Source organism: Rhizopus delemar, genomic scaffold, assembly GCF_000149305.1.
Source record: "Rhizopus delemar RA 99-880 supercont3.8 genomic scaffold, whole genome shotgun sequence".
NCBI lineage: Eukaryota > Fungi > Mucoromycota > Mucoromycetes > Mucorales > Rhizopodaceae > Rhizopus > Rhizopus delemar.
This window is the reverse complement of record NW_027137834.1, coordinates 2,065,957-2,079,820: the sequence shown is the minus strand read 5'-3', so window position 1 is coordinate 2,079,820 and position 13,864 is coordinate 2,065,957. Positions and strand designations below refer to the sequence as shown.

The following is a 13,864-nucleotide window of genomic DNA, read 5'->3' as shown; positions in this document are numbered from 1 at the left end:
CTCGTTCGTGGCCAAAAGGTCATTGACACTGGTGCTCCCATTACCATTCCTGTCGGTAAGGAAGTTCTCGGTCGTATCATCAACGTCATCGGTGAACCCATCGATGAACGTGGTCCTATCAACGCCAAGAGCCAACGTCCCATTCACGCCGAAGCTCCCGAATTCGTTGACCAATCCCCTACTCCCGAAATCCTTGAAACTGGTATCAAGGTTGTCGACTTGTTGGCTCCTTATGCTCGTGGTGGTAAGATTGGTCTTTTCGGTGGTGCTGGTGTCGGTAAGACTGTGTTGATTCAAGAATTGATCAACAACATCGCCAAGGCTCACGGTGGTTACTCTATTTTCTGTGGTGTCGGTGAACGTACTCGTGAAGGTAACGATCTTTACCACGAAATGATTGAAACTGGTGTCATCAAGCTCGACGGTGACAGTAAGTGTGCTCTTGTCTTTGGTCAAATGAACGAACCCCCAGGAGCTCGTGCCCGTGTTGCCTTGACTGGTTTGACCATTGCTGAATACTTCCGTGATGATGAAGGTCAAGATGTGTTGCTTTTCATTGACAACATTTTCCGTTTCACTCAAGCTGGTTCAGAAGTATCTGCCCTTTTGGGTCGTATTCCCTCTGCTGTCGGTTACCAACCCACTCTTTCTACTGATATGGGTGGTATGCAAGAACGTATTACTACCACCAAGAACGGTTCCATTACCTCCGTCCAAGCTGTCTACGTCCCTGCTGATGACTTGACCGATCCTGCTCCCGCCACTACTTTTGCTCACTTGGATGCCACCACTGTCTTGTCTCGTTCCATTGCCGAATTGGGTATTTACCCCGCTGTCGATCCTCTTGACTCCAAGTCTCGTATTTTGGATCCTCGTATTGTCGGTGACGAACACTACAAGGTTGCTACTGAAGTTCAACAAATCCTTCAAAACTACAAGTCTCTCCAAGATATCATTGCTATTTTGGGTATGGATGAATTGTCTGAAGAAGATAAGCTTGTTGTCGAACGTGCTCGTAAGATTCAACGTTTCTTGTCTCAACCTTTCGCTGTCGCCCAAGTCTTTACTGGTTATGAAGGTCGTCTTGTCAAGCTTCAAGATACCATCCGTTCCTTCAAGGAAATCTTGGGTGGTAAGCACGATGCTTTGCCCGAAACTGCTTTCTATATGCAAGGTGACATCAATGATGTTCAAAAGCGTGCTGAAGAACTCGCCAAGGAAATGGGTGGTCAATAATTAGTTTCTTTTCAAGCAAACATTTAAAAGATGAAAAATTTAAAAAAAAGAATAAAAACTGATTTTTCAATGTACTGTCTGTGGATGACGTTAATGTGGCACGAAGAGCTCGTGGCTTTTTCTTTTCTTTATTTATTGTTGATGTAATTTCTCTTTTTAACTTTTTTCTTGGACAAACAAAAAATGTTGAAATTTCTTGGAACAAATAAAAAGAAAAATTCAACAAGATTAAAACCAGGACAGCTTAAGATACCTATTCCAATGGTCAATGGTATTGAATATGCTGATATGTCTGATTCTCAAATACAAAATATTATAAGTCATGCAGCTTTAAATAAAAAGTCTCAGACACCATCGTTAGCTTCTAGTCAAAAATCAACCAAGAGTAGTGTGTCTCATATCACACCTGTTCGATCAACAAGTTCTCCTCCTATTTTGGTTATGCCGAAACCCAAGCATCGTTTACCTCCTACTTTGAACATTTTGCGAAACACTGAACATGAAAAAACTCAAGTTGATAGCAGCAGCAGTGGTAGTAGTAACAGTGATCATGATGACAAATTATATATGAAGTCTAAGGATAATGAAGACGTATTGGAAAAACAAAATGAAAAATCGTCTCACAAGCTATCATTTGATTCAAAAAATACGGAATCATCATCATCCAATGGTAATACAAGAAAAAGTAATGATTCAAACCGATCTTTTATGTCTGCTACCGATTCTCCCTTTTTTCCTATTTCAAGCATGAATTCTGGAACTGCTGATAATAAACATGAAAGCACACAGATGAATACCAGACAAAGTATAAATTCCAATCAAAACAAAGTTACAAATCCTCAGTCCTTGGTCGACAAAAGTACTCCTATTCACCATGACATCCAGCCTGTAAATAATCCTTCTTCAAACCAAAATAATGCACTATTAACCCACAGTCAAGTATCCCCTGTTGCTCCCATTCTCAAGGCTGATGCACTCACTGAGCAACCTACAGTCCATTCATCATCAAATCTTTCTCAAAAGAATAAAGACTCTCCACCAACTGAAACACTGTCCGAACCAAGCAGTCAAGATTTACTAAAAGCGATACAAGCACAAATGCAAAAAATGGCTTTAAAAGAAGATCTCTTGGAACTCAAGCGGACGCTAGACATGATGGAGCAGCAACGAAATTTGGACAGAGAAGACCTTATGTCGAGAGTCATGGAACAAAAAATAGTAGAAAAGGAAATTTTTGAGCAGATTAATTCTACAAAGCAGCGGTTAGAGGATGCAATCTCTGGAAACCTGATTGATAGCAAATCTGTCGAAAATAATAAATTAGAAAAAGATTCCGCGGTTCGACCACCAAGTGAATTAAAACCGATGATATCAAAATCTACACCGACAGCAAAGGAAAAAATCAAGGCATCACCTACTGAATTACAGCAGCCGGGCCCTGAAGGGAGTGGTCGGTATCAGCGTAATAGAAAGACAAGCACCTCAAGCCAAAAGAACAATTATTCATTAGAGGAAAGGCAGTTTTCTGATTACCGCAAATCAGCACATATGGATTACTATGACAGTGGCTTTCATTTCCCTCCACCTACCGATCGATATCCTCCCTATCTGTCACGGAAAGGATCGAGACAATTCTATGATTATGGCTCTCACGATACCTTTCGATTCAATGCCCCACAGGATCAACCAAAGCGACCGACAAGACGGCAGCGTTCTCATTCAGCTGAATTCCAACAAACATTAACGGATCCTGTGGGCTATCCCAACACGCCTAATATACCCACACGTGTAAATTCACGCAAGTCTTCTTTACGTAGCGCAAAGAGCTTTCAGTCAGAGGAAGGATCGTTGCAAGCGGAAAAGCCATCAAACCAATATTACGGGGAAGAAGGAGAAGACTATTTTACAACTGGGGATATGATTAACGATACAAATTCCTCTACATTGAATGAAAATAGGCATTATCGTTCTTTACCTACAGGCGCTCGTTCGATAAAAAAGAACTCTTTAAAGTATCACCAAGAGGGAAGTAGAAAGCCGTCGTTGGAAAATATGGAATCCTTACCTCCGTCAATGTTTTATCATCATGCAACCTTCATGAATTTACCTCCTCCTCCACATTTTGATCTAACCGATGGACAATCTGCTTCAGGCGCCTGCTATGGTTATTTGCCCGAGTATTTTGCTTATAATCCTCAACCAAACAGGAGACCTCCAACAGCAAGAAGATATCCTAATGAGCCCATATGGGCACATGGTGAATTGGTTCCCCCTCCTCTTCTTCCGCATCCCAGAGCACAGAGAAGGATCGAGAATTGGAATATGTACGATGGTATTCTTCCAGCAGAAGAGGATGAAGATATGGAGAATATGAGTAAACATGGTCCTCTTCAAGACGAGTTTTCACATCAACCCCCGATGAATGGATATATTCCTGTAGCAGCAGTGCGTAGACACCCTGGACAAAGATATCCACCAAATTTTCCATAGACTGCATTGGAAGTAGTGTGTATGTAATAGTGAACTAATAAATCAATTTGACTCTTTACAATAAAGTTTTAATTATCAATTGTTAAAAATAAAAGGCATCTTTATTTGTATATGTGTATATACATTAATGATCACCAGTCGTTGCAGAAGGAAGTGGTACAAACAAGGTCTTCTTTCCACTGCTATTTCGGCCGATTGCTTGTAACGTTTCCAAGTAACGAATCTGTATGGCTGCTGGTGTATTAAGAATATCAGCAGCATCGCGCATGAGTTTAGCTGCTTCTACATCAGCCTTTGAACTAATTACGCGAGATTCACCCAATCTTTTGGCTTGAGCTGCTGAAGACAAAGACTCTTGAAGTTGCTTAGATAATGTAATATCCTTGATTAATGTTGATTCAATCTATGTACAACATTATTTTTTTTTAAAAAAAAAACTTTTTTTAATCAAAGTTACCTTCACACCCCAAGATTTCGCAATTGGACCAATGATTTTATGTAATTCATGCGATATAGCGTTTTTATTTTCGATAAGTTCTTGTACAGAACGTCCACCAGAGACATCTCGTAGACAGGTACTTGCCCTTTCATAAGATTGTCAATTTGCTTCTTTTTTCTTTCTTTTCTTTTATGTACCTTTCTACTAACGCGTGGTTAACCTCCTCAACACCATAGACTGCTTGATATGGATCTATGATATGCCAATATAATACTGATTCAATTGATATACTGACATTATCCTATTCATCATATGTTAATACAGGCTGATTAAACTGTGCTTGTAAGGTGCATTTACTTTTGTAATCACAGTTTGTTGGGGAATATTAGTCACCTGAATGGTAATATCAACCTGCTTTATGTCTTCTGTTACTGGGTTGACCTATAATAAAGCATTTCTTTCTTAATGTATGTTTTTCATTTTAAGATTAAAGATAAATTCATTTACCTTAACTAATCCAGGATCGATGCACTTGTAAAATTTACCAAACTTTTCTACAAGGCCAACGTTCCCTATTGATAAAGAGCTTAGTTAATGCCAAAGATATAAATAGCAATTGTAATAAAACCTTGTTGGACTTGCTGATAGGGATTTGGGCAACAAGCAAAACAAGGGAACTATCATAAAAGATCAATATATTAAGATACGGTATTCATTGTGATATGTTTACTGCTCCAAAGAACCCAATTGTATTTCCTATACAAGTCATCATTGTTTCGTAAAATCCCTATTGAAAGTTCTGTTAGAGTTTCTGTTGATTTACCAAATGAAAAATACGTTACATGCGGAATATCTTGACTAATGTCAATTTCTCTAGCATAAGAGGGCTGTACACCACGTACTGCAATCCCAACCATATCATCTAATCATAACATTACACCTAAGATTTTTTGCTTATGAAATCTAAAAATGTCTTCTTACCTGCTTTATTGTAATGGCTTTGAGAGTTCATATTTGTATGAGAATAAGATAAAAAGAAATAAAGAAGAAAAAAAGGTGGGTGTTATATGGTGGATTTAAAACACAAAAAGTGAAGAAAGGGACATCACAATAGAGCTGCTAAGCAGGAAATAGATGGATTGTACCTGCTTAGCATGAATGTAATTGTATGAAAAAAAGACCACAAGAATCCTGCTGCTGAGCACATACTGTGGTACGCATGATATTCTTTAGTACCCTTTCTTGCTAAGCAGGGTCTGCTTAGCAACTTTTATTTTGTGGATCTTCAATATCGAGTCCAAATTTGGTAAGACTCCATTAAAATTGACTAAGATTCATTTCACGCGATCATATACATGCTAAGCAGCACAGAACTTTCTCATTCCACTTGCAAATTAAAAAGGCGTAATTGGTATCGATCACATCTTTGTTAAAAAGCATTAAACGTACTTTCTCTTTTCTTACTATAAATTCAACAAGTTAACTCAATTTTTTTTTAAAAACTTTGATAAAATGACCGATCAGATTGAAAACACTTCTCCATTCATGAAGGAAGGTTATACCACAGTGAAGATTCCAAATGTTTCTGAAAACACATCAAATACGGTAAAGCAAGCAAAGGGTGACTTTGCAACAAATGGTACGCAACCAAGTTTTGCTTTAGAACTTGATATAAGCACTATTGAACACGTAAAATTAAATGAAAAAATACAAGGTTTGAACCCGATCGACTTATATAAAAGAAATAGGGATGGTACGGTAATATGATGAATGGAATAGGCTCAATCATTGGTGCATGTGGATCAGTAAAGTATTCAACGTGCCTTTCTTTTTTGAAGGTATTGCTCACCATTTCCTGTTATTAGGTTCCATGCTGCGTCTGCTGTCCCAATCCATATAAACCTGTACATCAGGGAAATGTGGGGCTTATATCACGCTTTGGAAAATTTTACAAATGTGTTGATCCAGGCCTTGTTAAGGTAGATTTAGATTAATTTTGCACCCTATTCATGACATGCTTTTTTCAGATCAATCCTGTAACAGAAATAATCAAGAGAGTGGATGTAAAAATACAAATTGCAGATATTCCACGGCAATATATCATGACTAAAGATAATGTAACAGTTTCAATTGACTCTGTTCTATACTGGAATATAGTTGATCCATATCAAGCAAAGTTTGGTGTCAAGAGCGTCAAAAAAGCATTGATAGAAAGGTAGCATATAAAAAAAAACTTAAACAGTCATTGACAAAGCTTTTTTTTTTTAAGAACCCAAACTACACTTCGTCACATTTTGGGTGGAAAAGTATTACAAGAATGTGTTGAGAATCGTGAATCGATTGCACAAGAGGTTCAAGATATTACCGGCAGTGTAGCTTCCGAATGGGGTGTCAAAGTAAAATTCAATTGATTTTCAAAGGAATAGGACCGATGTTCTAAAAATCTTTTCTTTTTACTATAGATCGAATCTATCCTAATCAAAGACTTTAGCTTTTCAAAAGAACTTCAGGAATCGCTTTCTGCAGCTGCTCAAGCAAAACGTACTGGGCAGTCCAAAGTCATTACAGCTAGAGCTGAGGTGGACGCAGCCAAGTTGATGAGAGAGGCTGCTGATATTCTCAGCACATCATCAGCCATGCAAATCAGGTATCTTGATACACTGACCAATCTTTCAAAGGCCCCAGGTACCAGTGTTGTCTTTTTGCCTCCTTCAAAGGATGGATCTACTTATGTCAAGGACGGTGAAGGCCATATGACCTCAATTGGTGCCCTTCAGGCACAGAACTATTTAAATATAGCCGATTAGGCATCATTAAATAAATTGTACTATGTTTATCCTATTTTTAAGAAATATAAAATTTGAAATACTGTGCTTCCACTCTCAGTTTACCAGATATTTGAAAACTCTGCCCGCGTTTTTGAATAATTTTGGACGTTTGTGTGAGATTAAATTGCCCAAAAAAATCAGACCAAGTTGCTCAGATGCTTGAAACTAATTTGCCCAGCTTTTCTGAAAATATAATATCCTTTTGAAGGCAGCATTTGTCATGTTACAGCCATTTACATTTATATTTTAATCTCAAGAAAAAATTAAGCCTAAAATGATTCTTTGTTTATTATATGCAAAGAGCATATGTGTATGGTTTCCCTCAATTATTGATCAATAATACACTTTTGTTCTCTTTGATTGATTGCTAGGCGTAAAAAAGACATTGATTGGATCAACTTTTCTCTTTGGTGATCTAACAGGAGTAGTTGAAGCATAGTCACTAACTTCAATCATATTATACTTATAAGATTGGTTAACACGAGATAATGCGAGTGTGTTACCAAGGTTCACTACAAACTCTCTCCAGGCATACAGGTTTTTAACACTTTTTCGAAGTTGCTCTAATTCTACCAAGGAGCTTATCAAGCTGAAATTCCCAATCTTGTGTCCTACAATGCAGTTTTCGTATCTGTACAATTGAATCATGTAAGTGGATTTTCCAGCGAAATCAAAGTAAATGAGTTGGTGATCAGTGTTTTCAGTGAAAAGATGGATGTTGTTTAAAATACAGGCGTTGATCCTCAGGTTTTTGTTCTGCTGTTGTTGTAATGTGGCTTCAGTGACGTTCGACTTTTTGAATTCTATAGAGCACATCTCTATACCATTATCTGTCTCAAGATCGCATACAACGAGTATATCAATTCGTCTTCCGTAAGTAATATCGACGCCATTAATAATTTGCATTCTTTGTGTCGAGACCAACACCGTTTCACCATCTTTTAATATTATACGACTATCATCTAAGAGAGGCCGTAAAACATTTTTGAATGCATGAAGATGGGAAGCTTCTGACAGCTTTAGTTCTCTCTCGTACTGTTTCATGTTACTAACACTAAAAAGAATCTTAAGTACTTTAAACGATCAACCAAATAATATATGAAAAAACCTTACATAATATCAATCATTGATAAGAGCTTATAAGTCTCAGAACTTTTATCGGTTTCCTCTGCCTTTCTCGTATCAATAAAATTACTAATTCTGTTTATGTTACTGCTATTAATGTTCAAGTTCTTTAGTTCTTTGTCACTACATGTACGATGGTGATGCAAAGCTTACTCGAAAATAAAAGGAGTCAAATCATCAAATAAAGCATCTATCATCCCTTCAAGATCATGAAGTAGGTTGGTTTTAAAATATCTTCTTTTTTCTCGGCATTCGGTGAGGATCTTTTTGATGATCTCAGCGGGTAATATTTGAGCATATTTTTCCTTGTCCTCGTTGTTAGATAAATTAATACACGAAGAATCCAATAGCTTCCTTAAAGACTCATCGTCAGTGGTTATGACTTCACGGTTTAGTAAGTCATCTAAACCGGTATTGATCTGATGGTCTCCTACATTTTTCTCGTCAACGTTTTTTCTGTTTTGTTCCTCTTCAATCTCTTTATCCTGAGCAGTCTTGATAAAAACCACAGATAATATGAACACTAACAACATCACCAACATTAGTGATGATTTGAAGTATTGTAGTATCTAGCATATCATACTAGTATATTAAGCAGTAATTCTTTTTGTTTTTAGAACTTTTCGTGCGATTCCTTTACCAGCGATGGCAAACACATTGTAAAAGTAGTTGACAATTGCATTAGTGCTTGTTCCTCTCCGGATACTGCTAAGCTTTGCAAGCATATCTTCTTGACAAGTCGTATTACACGAATTCCTTTCTCTTTGTGCTTTTCCTTGTTTGAGCCACTTTCTGAAGACTTGCCAGATGTTGAAGACAGCTGCGATATTGATGAAGCAGAAAACCTTCGTCTTGCTGAATATCTTGAAAATATTCAGAAATATCACAACTCGGTTAACAGCATCTATCAGCAGAAAATAAGCAAGTTCAAGTCTGGTATGCGTATGCATACATTGAGTAAAATGGAAGACGCCATGAAGAGATCATGTTGTTTCAGATATTTCAATATTTGTTGCATCAACAGGGAGGAGTTGTAGGAGCTGCGATGCTGAGACTAGTAGCTTTTTGTCGATAGGATCATCAATGGTGTTTGCCAGGAGAAGTAGAGAAGCGCATGCATTGATTCGATCAGTGGTTTCGTCATACAGGTTCTGTGCAATGATGATAGATTCCAGCAAGACATTTCCAGGGAATTTGAGAGTCATGTTTCATTCGTCAAGGTTGTACTTGCGAATTTTGCTGTAGAGTTTGTCTCCAAAAAAGGGAATCATGGCATGGTTAAGTCGATTGTTGTTTTGCAGCAGAAGAATTGATGACAACGAAAGGATAAGATGAGAGTCAGATTCCACTGTCAATTTGTTGGTTTTCACTAAATTAAAGACATATTGCTGTAATCGATAAAACCTTTCAGAGATATCTACACGATCCACGATAAACGGAGCTCCATGTGGTGCTTGTAATGATAACGATAATTGTGAGGTGGATGTGGCTGTGGATTCGTCAGAGGATGAGACTGGGGGCGAAATGAGCGGAAGCGTATCAGAGGGACAGACATCGTCGGCATCAGGATGGGCATCAATGGTGTTGGGGGTGGCTTCATAGTCAAGTTCGTCGTCGTAGCTATTGGAGGGACTGGAGTTGCTTGTGGTATTGTTGTTGGCTGAATTGAGAGGAGGACGACGCACATTGGGTGTAGCTTGACTGGTGGCATCTATGAACAATCAAAAAGAAAAACATAAATATATCGACAATATCCAACAATCAAATAGAAATACGTTTGTCTTACCATCTTTCTGAGTGTGGTACGACTGATCATCACTATTGCCGTCGGATTTGCCTGTGAAAGAATCAAAAAATCAATGTTAATAATCAATCATCAAATAAAGTACGAAATTCTTACCTGAAGATTGACCTTGGTCGTGCGTGTGAATCAGAGTATAGTTGTGGCCACCCACAATGCTGTCTTTGTAAATGGTAGTTGTCTTGACTGGCTCTTGATCACATTTTTTTTCCTACAGCAAAACAAGAAAAATCATTAGCTTTCCAATACTTTTGTTCACTAGCTACCTTTTTATTCAATAATTGGCTAACAAAACCCTTGATGGTATGAGGACTACCCGAGTACTCCTTTATCTTGACCAAATCAGAGTGATATTCGTCGTATAGCCATTCGTCGTCTTCTTGCCATTTGAAACCAAATTTCCGTGCCAATCAGAATAGTTTTTGAAACGCCAATCAGATGCAAATGTTGTCATGAAAAAATGAGAAACCAATAGATCCACACTTTCCTTGAACTTGAACTTGACATCATCGGGATGACACTTTGGAGGAGACATTGCTGTAGAGATCCAATTGATGAGAAAAAAAAAAAGGAAGAAAAACGCGAAATCAAAGAGGAATCTCAAAATTCGATGACGGTTTGACCTCTTCACAGTGCAAATTTTGCTCTGCTAATAATGAAGATCTACAACACCTCTTCGTGCGCTGTGCCAGGAAATGGAGAGTATGGATAGATGCCTTCAACTTCTTTAGTCCACACCTCACTTTCACTCAAGATGATGTATGCTCAATCCTCTGGTGTTTTCAGCGGTTTCCTTTTGTTGACAATACTGATCTCTGGACTCTCAGCTGCTGCGTGATCTCTGTTATCTGGCGTGCCCATTGGAGATTTACTATTGACGGCTTTCCTTTTATTGATAAACAGTTGGTCACTCGTGCTATGTCGCAGTTTGCCACCTTCAAAAGGGGCAGGCTCGACCTTGACTAGCATGTTCAATCGCTTACATTCTGTTTCTTTTGGTTCACACCGCTCTCAGACGTGTAACTCCTATTATATTATATTTTATAAATAAAAATAAACTATTTATTTACAGAAAAAAAAAAAAAAAAAAAAAAAAAAGTGCGCCAGGGCGCATATAAAAGTACGCTAGCTGAGTCTACAAAATCTGTCATTATTTACTCAAATTCCGCCAAACAAAAAATTAAGGTGACACATTTGTTTTAAGAACCCGACAGAGAACCAAGGAAACACTGTATGTTAGTGCTTTAATAAACAATGATAAAGTGTTACAATCTAAGGCTCTCTGACTCATTCGCCCTTCCAATCAAATAAGCTTTTGTTATTTTACGTATAAATCTGAGTTTTGTTCTTTTGTATCTTGCTTCCTTTTTTTTTTGGTTACTGACATATAATGTCTGCTGGACTTTGTAACGTGTTTAAAGCCGCTAAAGAACAAAGTAACAAAAGAAAGTATAAGGCAAGCAGGTTGAAACTGATTTACTACTTTAATAGAGCGTCCAGCTTTTATTGGATTTATTACTGCTGGATATCCTACATACACTGACACAGTAGAGATTTTACTAGCTTTGGAAAGAGGTGGGGCAGACGTTATTGAATTAGGTAACAGAAAATTAGATGGAAACTGATACGATAGACTCACAAGCGTATTTAAGGTATTCCTTTCACTGAAGCTGTTGCTGATGGACCTATTACTCAATACGCAAATGCAGTAATTTTTATACAACTTTATTTTTATAAATTTAATACAAAATCAATTAAATCGATTTTTTTATAGCAATCACTTAAGCATGGTACAGACGTTTCTTTATGCCTCCAAATGATCCGTGATGCACGTAGCCAAGGACTCAAAGCCCATATTATCTTAACTGGATATTATAACTCGATATTTGCTTATGGAGAAGAGAAAGCTGTACAAGACAGTAAAGAGGCAGGTGTCAGTGGATTCATTTTGGTTGATTTACCACCCGAAGAATCGCAAAACTTTCGCAACCACTGTTCTAAACATGGATTGACCAATATCCCATTCATCGCACCTAACACTACTGAAATTCGAATCAAACTCTTGGCAAGCGTTTCAGACTCATTTGCTTATCTCATGACAGGTGATCCTCGAATGAAAGAAGGTCTTTCAGAGTTTACTTCTCGCATCAAGCAACATACTTCTGTTCCATTGGCTGTCGGATTTGATCTGTGGAATCGTAAAGAGTTCCTTGAAATGGGTGCTCATGTAGAAGGCGTGGTAGTTACTTCTCAGTTGACCAGCGTGATGAAAGAAGCCCTTGAACATAATCAAAACCCTGCCAAAGCTGTAGAAGAATATGTTACTGAAATTGTTGGGCATAAGAAGAGAGCCTTTGAGTCACAAGGTGAAGTCAGTTCGCTCAATATAGAAGTTAATACTACTGCTATTCACGAAACTCTCTCCTCTGATAACAGCATAGGTGATTTTTATCAAATGCAAACTCGATTTGGTGACTTTGGCGGCGCCTATGTCCCCGAAGCTCTTGTCCAATGCCTTAAACAGCTCGAGACCTGTTTTATTGACGCTCTGAATGACCCTGCATTCAAAGCAGAATTCGAATCTTATTACGACTATATCTCCCGCCCCTCTCAACTTCAATTCGCCAATCGACTGACCAAAGAAATCGGTGGTGCTCGCATCTGGTTAAAGCGTGAAGATCTCAACCATACAGGCTCTCACAAAATCAATAATGCCGTAGGTCAAATCCTGCTGGCCAAACGTCTAGGAAAAACACGTGTTGTTGCTGAGACTGGAGCTGGGCAGCATGGTGTAGCAACTGCGACTGTCTGTGCCAAGTTTGGCCTAGAATGTTGCATCTACATGGGTGAAGAAGATTGCCGTCGCCAGGCCTTGAACGTGTTTCGGATGAGAATGTTGGGTGCAACCGTAGTTCCAGTCCAAGAGGGTTCCAGAACTTTGAAGGATGCGGTCAATGCCGCGATGCGTGATTGGGTTAGTAATATGGCCACAACGTATTTCTTGGTAGGCTCAGCGATTGGACCTCATCCATTCCCAACCATCGTACGTGAATTTCAATCAGTAATTGGCAAGGAGACGAAGCGACAGATGCTTGAAAAAGCAGGTAAATTACCTGACGCTGTAGTGGCCTGCTGTGGTGGTGGGTCGAACGCGATTGGCATGTTTCATGCCTTTGTTGAAGAAAAGACTGTTCGTTTGGTAGGTGTTGAAGGAGGTGGTGATGGCGTGGACACCCAAAAGCATGCTGCAACGCTTACATTGGGTATACCGGGTGTCTTTCATGGTACACGTACCTATCTTTTGCAAGATGCCAAAGGCCAAATTTCTGAAACAAACTCGATCAGTGCTGGCTTAGATTATCCAGGCATTGGACCCGAACATTCTTACTTGAAGGACTGTGGAAGGGCTGAATATCGTGTGGCTAATGATGCTCAGTGCTTGATTGGGTTCAGAAAGATGACACAATTAGAAGGTATCATTCCTGCATTGGAATCATCTCATGCTATATATGGTGCTATTGAATTAGCCAAAGAACTTACGAAAGATGAAGATATTGTGATTTGTCTCTCCGGTAGAGGCGATAAAGACATGCATACCGTAGCTGAGGTATTGCCCAAGCTAGGCCCCAAGATTGATTGGGATTTGCGTTTCTAAATTAGCCCTCTTTCTCCATCATGCTCATCCTTTTTTATTTAATAAAAACATGACATTAAACGATAAGTTGGTAATTTTGTTCTGCAGTATTTTGTGCAATCCATAAGATGACAGTACTTTATGCATTATTCAATACTGGTTTGCATGAATAAACCTAATTAATTTACCTCAACATGATAAGTATACATTGAATTACATCTGTTATTCCAAGATATATGTTGGATATATCTAAGTTTTCTTTATAAATGTATTTAATCACCAAGACAGCCTTTTTTATATATCAATTATGA

At 38.4% G+C, this 13,864-nt stretch overlaps 7 protein-coding genes across 7 annotated transcripts; 4 read left to right on the top strand and 3 right to left on the bottom strand.

The window, feature by feature from the left end:
* Window positions 1–657: 657 nt before the first annotated feature.
* On the top strand, window positions 658–1,236 carry RO3G_10980 (ATP synthase beta subunit; the record flags this gene model as incomplete). The annotated part of the gene is made up of 1 exon (XM_067665564.1): window positions 658–1,236. The coding sequence occupies one exon, from the start codon at window positions 658–660 to the stop codon at window positions 1,234–1,236; it is 579 nt and encodes a 192-aa protein (XP_067521665.1).
* Window positions 1,237–1,677: 441 nt separating this feature from the next.
* On the top strand, window positions 1,678–2,980 carry RO3G_10979 (uncharacterized protein; the record flags this gene model as incomplete). Its single annotated transcript, XM_067665563.1, has 2 exons — window positions 1,678–2,698; window positions 2,802–2,980. The coding sequence occupies 2 exons, from the start codon at window positions 1,678–1,680 to the stop codon at window positions 2,978–2,980; spliced, it is 1,200 nt and encodes a 399-aa protein (XP_067521664.1).
* An 870-nt stretch (window positions 2,981–3,850) lies between these two features.
* Window positions 3,851–5,177, bottom strand: RO3G_10978 (uncharacterized protein; the record flags this gene model as incomplete). Its single annotated transcript, XM_067665562.1, has 7 exons — window positions 3,851–4,129; window positions 4,184–4,310; window positions 4,363–4,466; window positions 4,523–4,606; window positions 4,673–4,737; window positions 4,896–4,952; window positions 5,147–5,177. 7 exons carry the CDS (start codon window positions 5,175–5,177, stop codon window positions 3,851–3,853), a joined length of 747 nt encoding a protein of 248 aa, XP_067521663.1.
* Window positions 5,178–5,677: 500 nt separating this feature from the next.
* On the top strand, window positions 5,678–6,972 carry RO3G_10977 (uncharacterized protein; the record flags this gene model as incomplete). The annotated part of the gene is made up of 5 exons (XM_067665561.1): window positions 5,678–5,854; window positions 6,031–6,144; window positions 6,193–6,380; window positions 6,435–6,561; window positions 6,628–6,972. 5 exons carry the CDS (start codon window positions 5,678–5,680, stop codon window positions 6,970–6,972), a joined length of 951 nt encoding a protein of 316 aa, XP_067521662.1.
* A 354-nt stretch (window positions 6,973–7,326) lies between these two features.
* RO3G_10976 (uncharacterized protein) lies at window positions 7,327–7,899 on the bottom strand (the record flags this gene model as incomplete). The annotated part of the gene is made up of 1 exon (XM_067665560.1): window positions 7,327–7,899. One exon carries the CDS (start codon window positions 7,897–7,899, stop codon window positions 7,327–7,329), a length of 573 nt encoding a protein of 190 aa, XP_067521661.1.
* Window positions 7,900–9,326: 1,427 nt separating this feature from the next.
* On the bottom strand, window positions 9,327–10,454 carry RO3G_10975 (uncharacterized protein; the record flags this gene model as incomplete). The annotated part of the gene is made up of 4 exons (XM_067665559.1): window positions 9,327–9,829; window positions 9,905–9,955; window positions 10,019–10,130; window positions 10,314–10,454. The coding sequence occupies 4 exons, from the start codon at window positions 10,452–10,454 to the stop codon at window positions 9,327–9,329; spliced, it is 807 nt and encodes a 268-aa protein (XP_067521660.1).
* Window positions 10,455–11,309: 855 nt separating this feature from the next.
* Window positions 11,310–13,574, top strand: RO3G_10974 (uncharacterized protein; the record flags this gene model as incomplete). Its single annotated transcript, XM_067665558.1, has 4 exons — window positions 11,310–11,355; window positions 11,411–11,518; window positions 11,572–11,627; window positions 11,694–13,574. 4 exons carry the CDS (start codon window positions 11,310–11,312, stop codon window positions 13,572–13,574), a joined length of 2,091 nt encoding a protein of 696 aa, XP_067521659.1.
* Window positions 13,575–13,864: the final 290 nt, after the last annotated feature.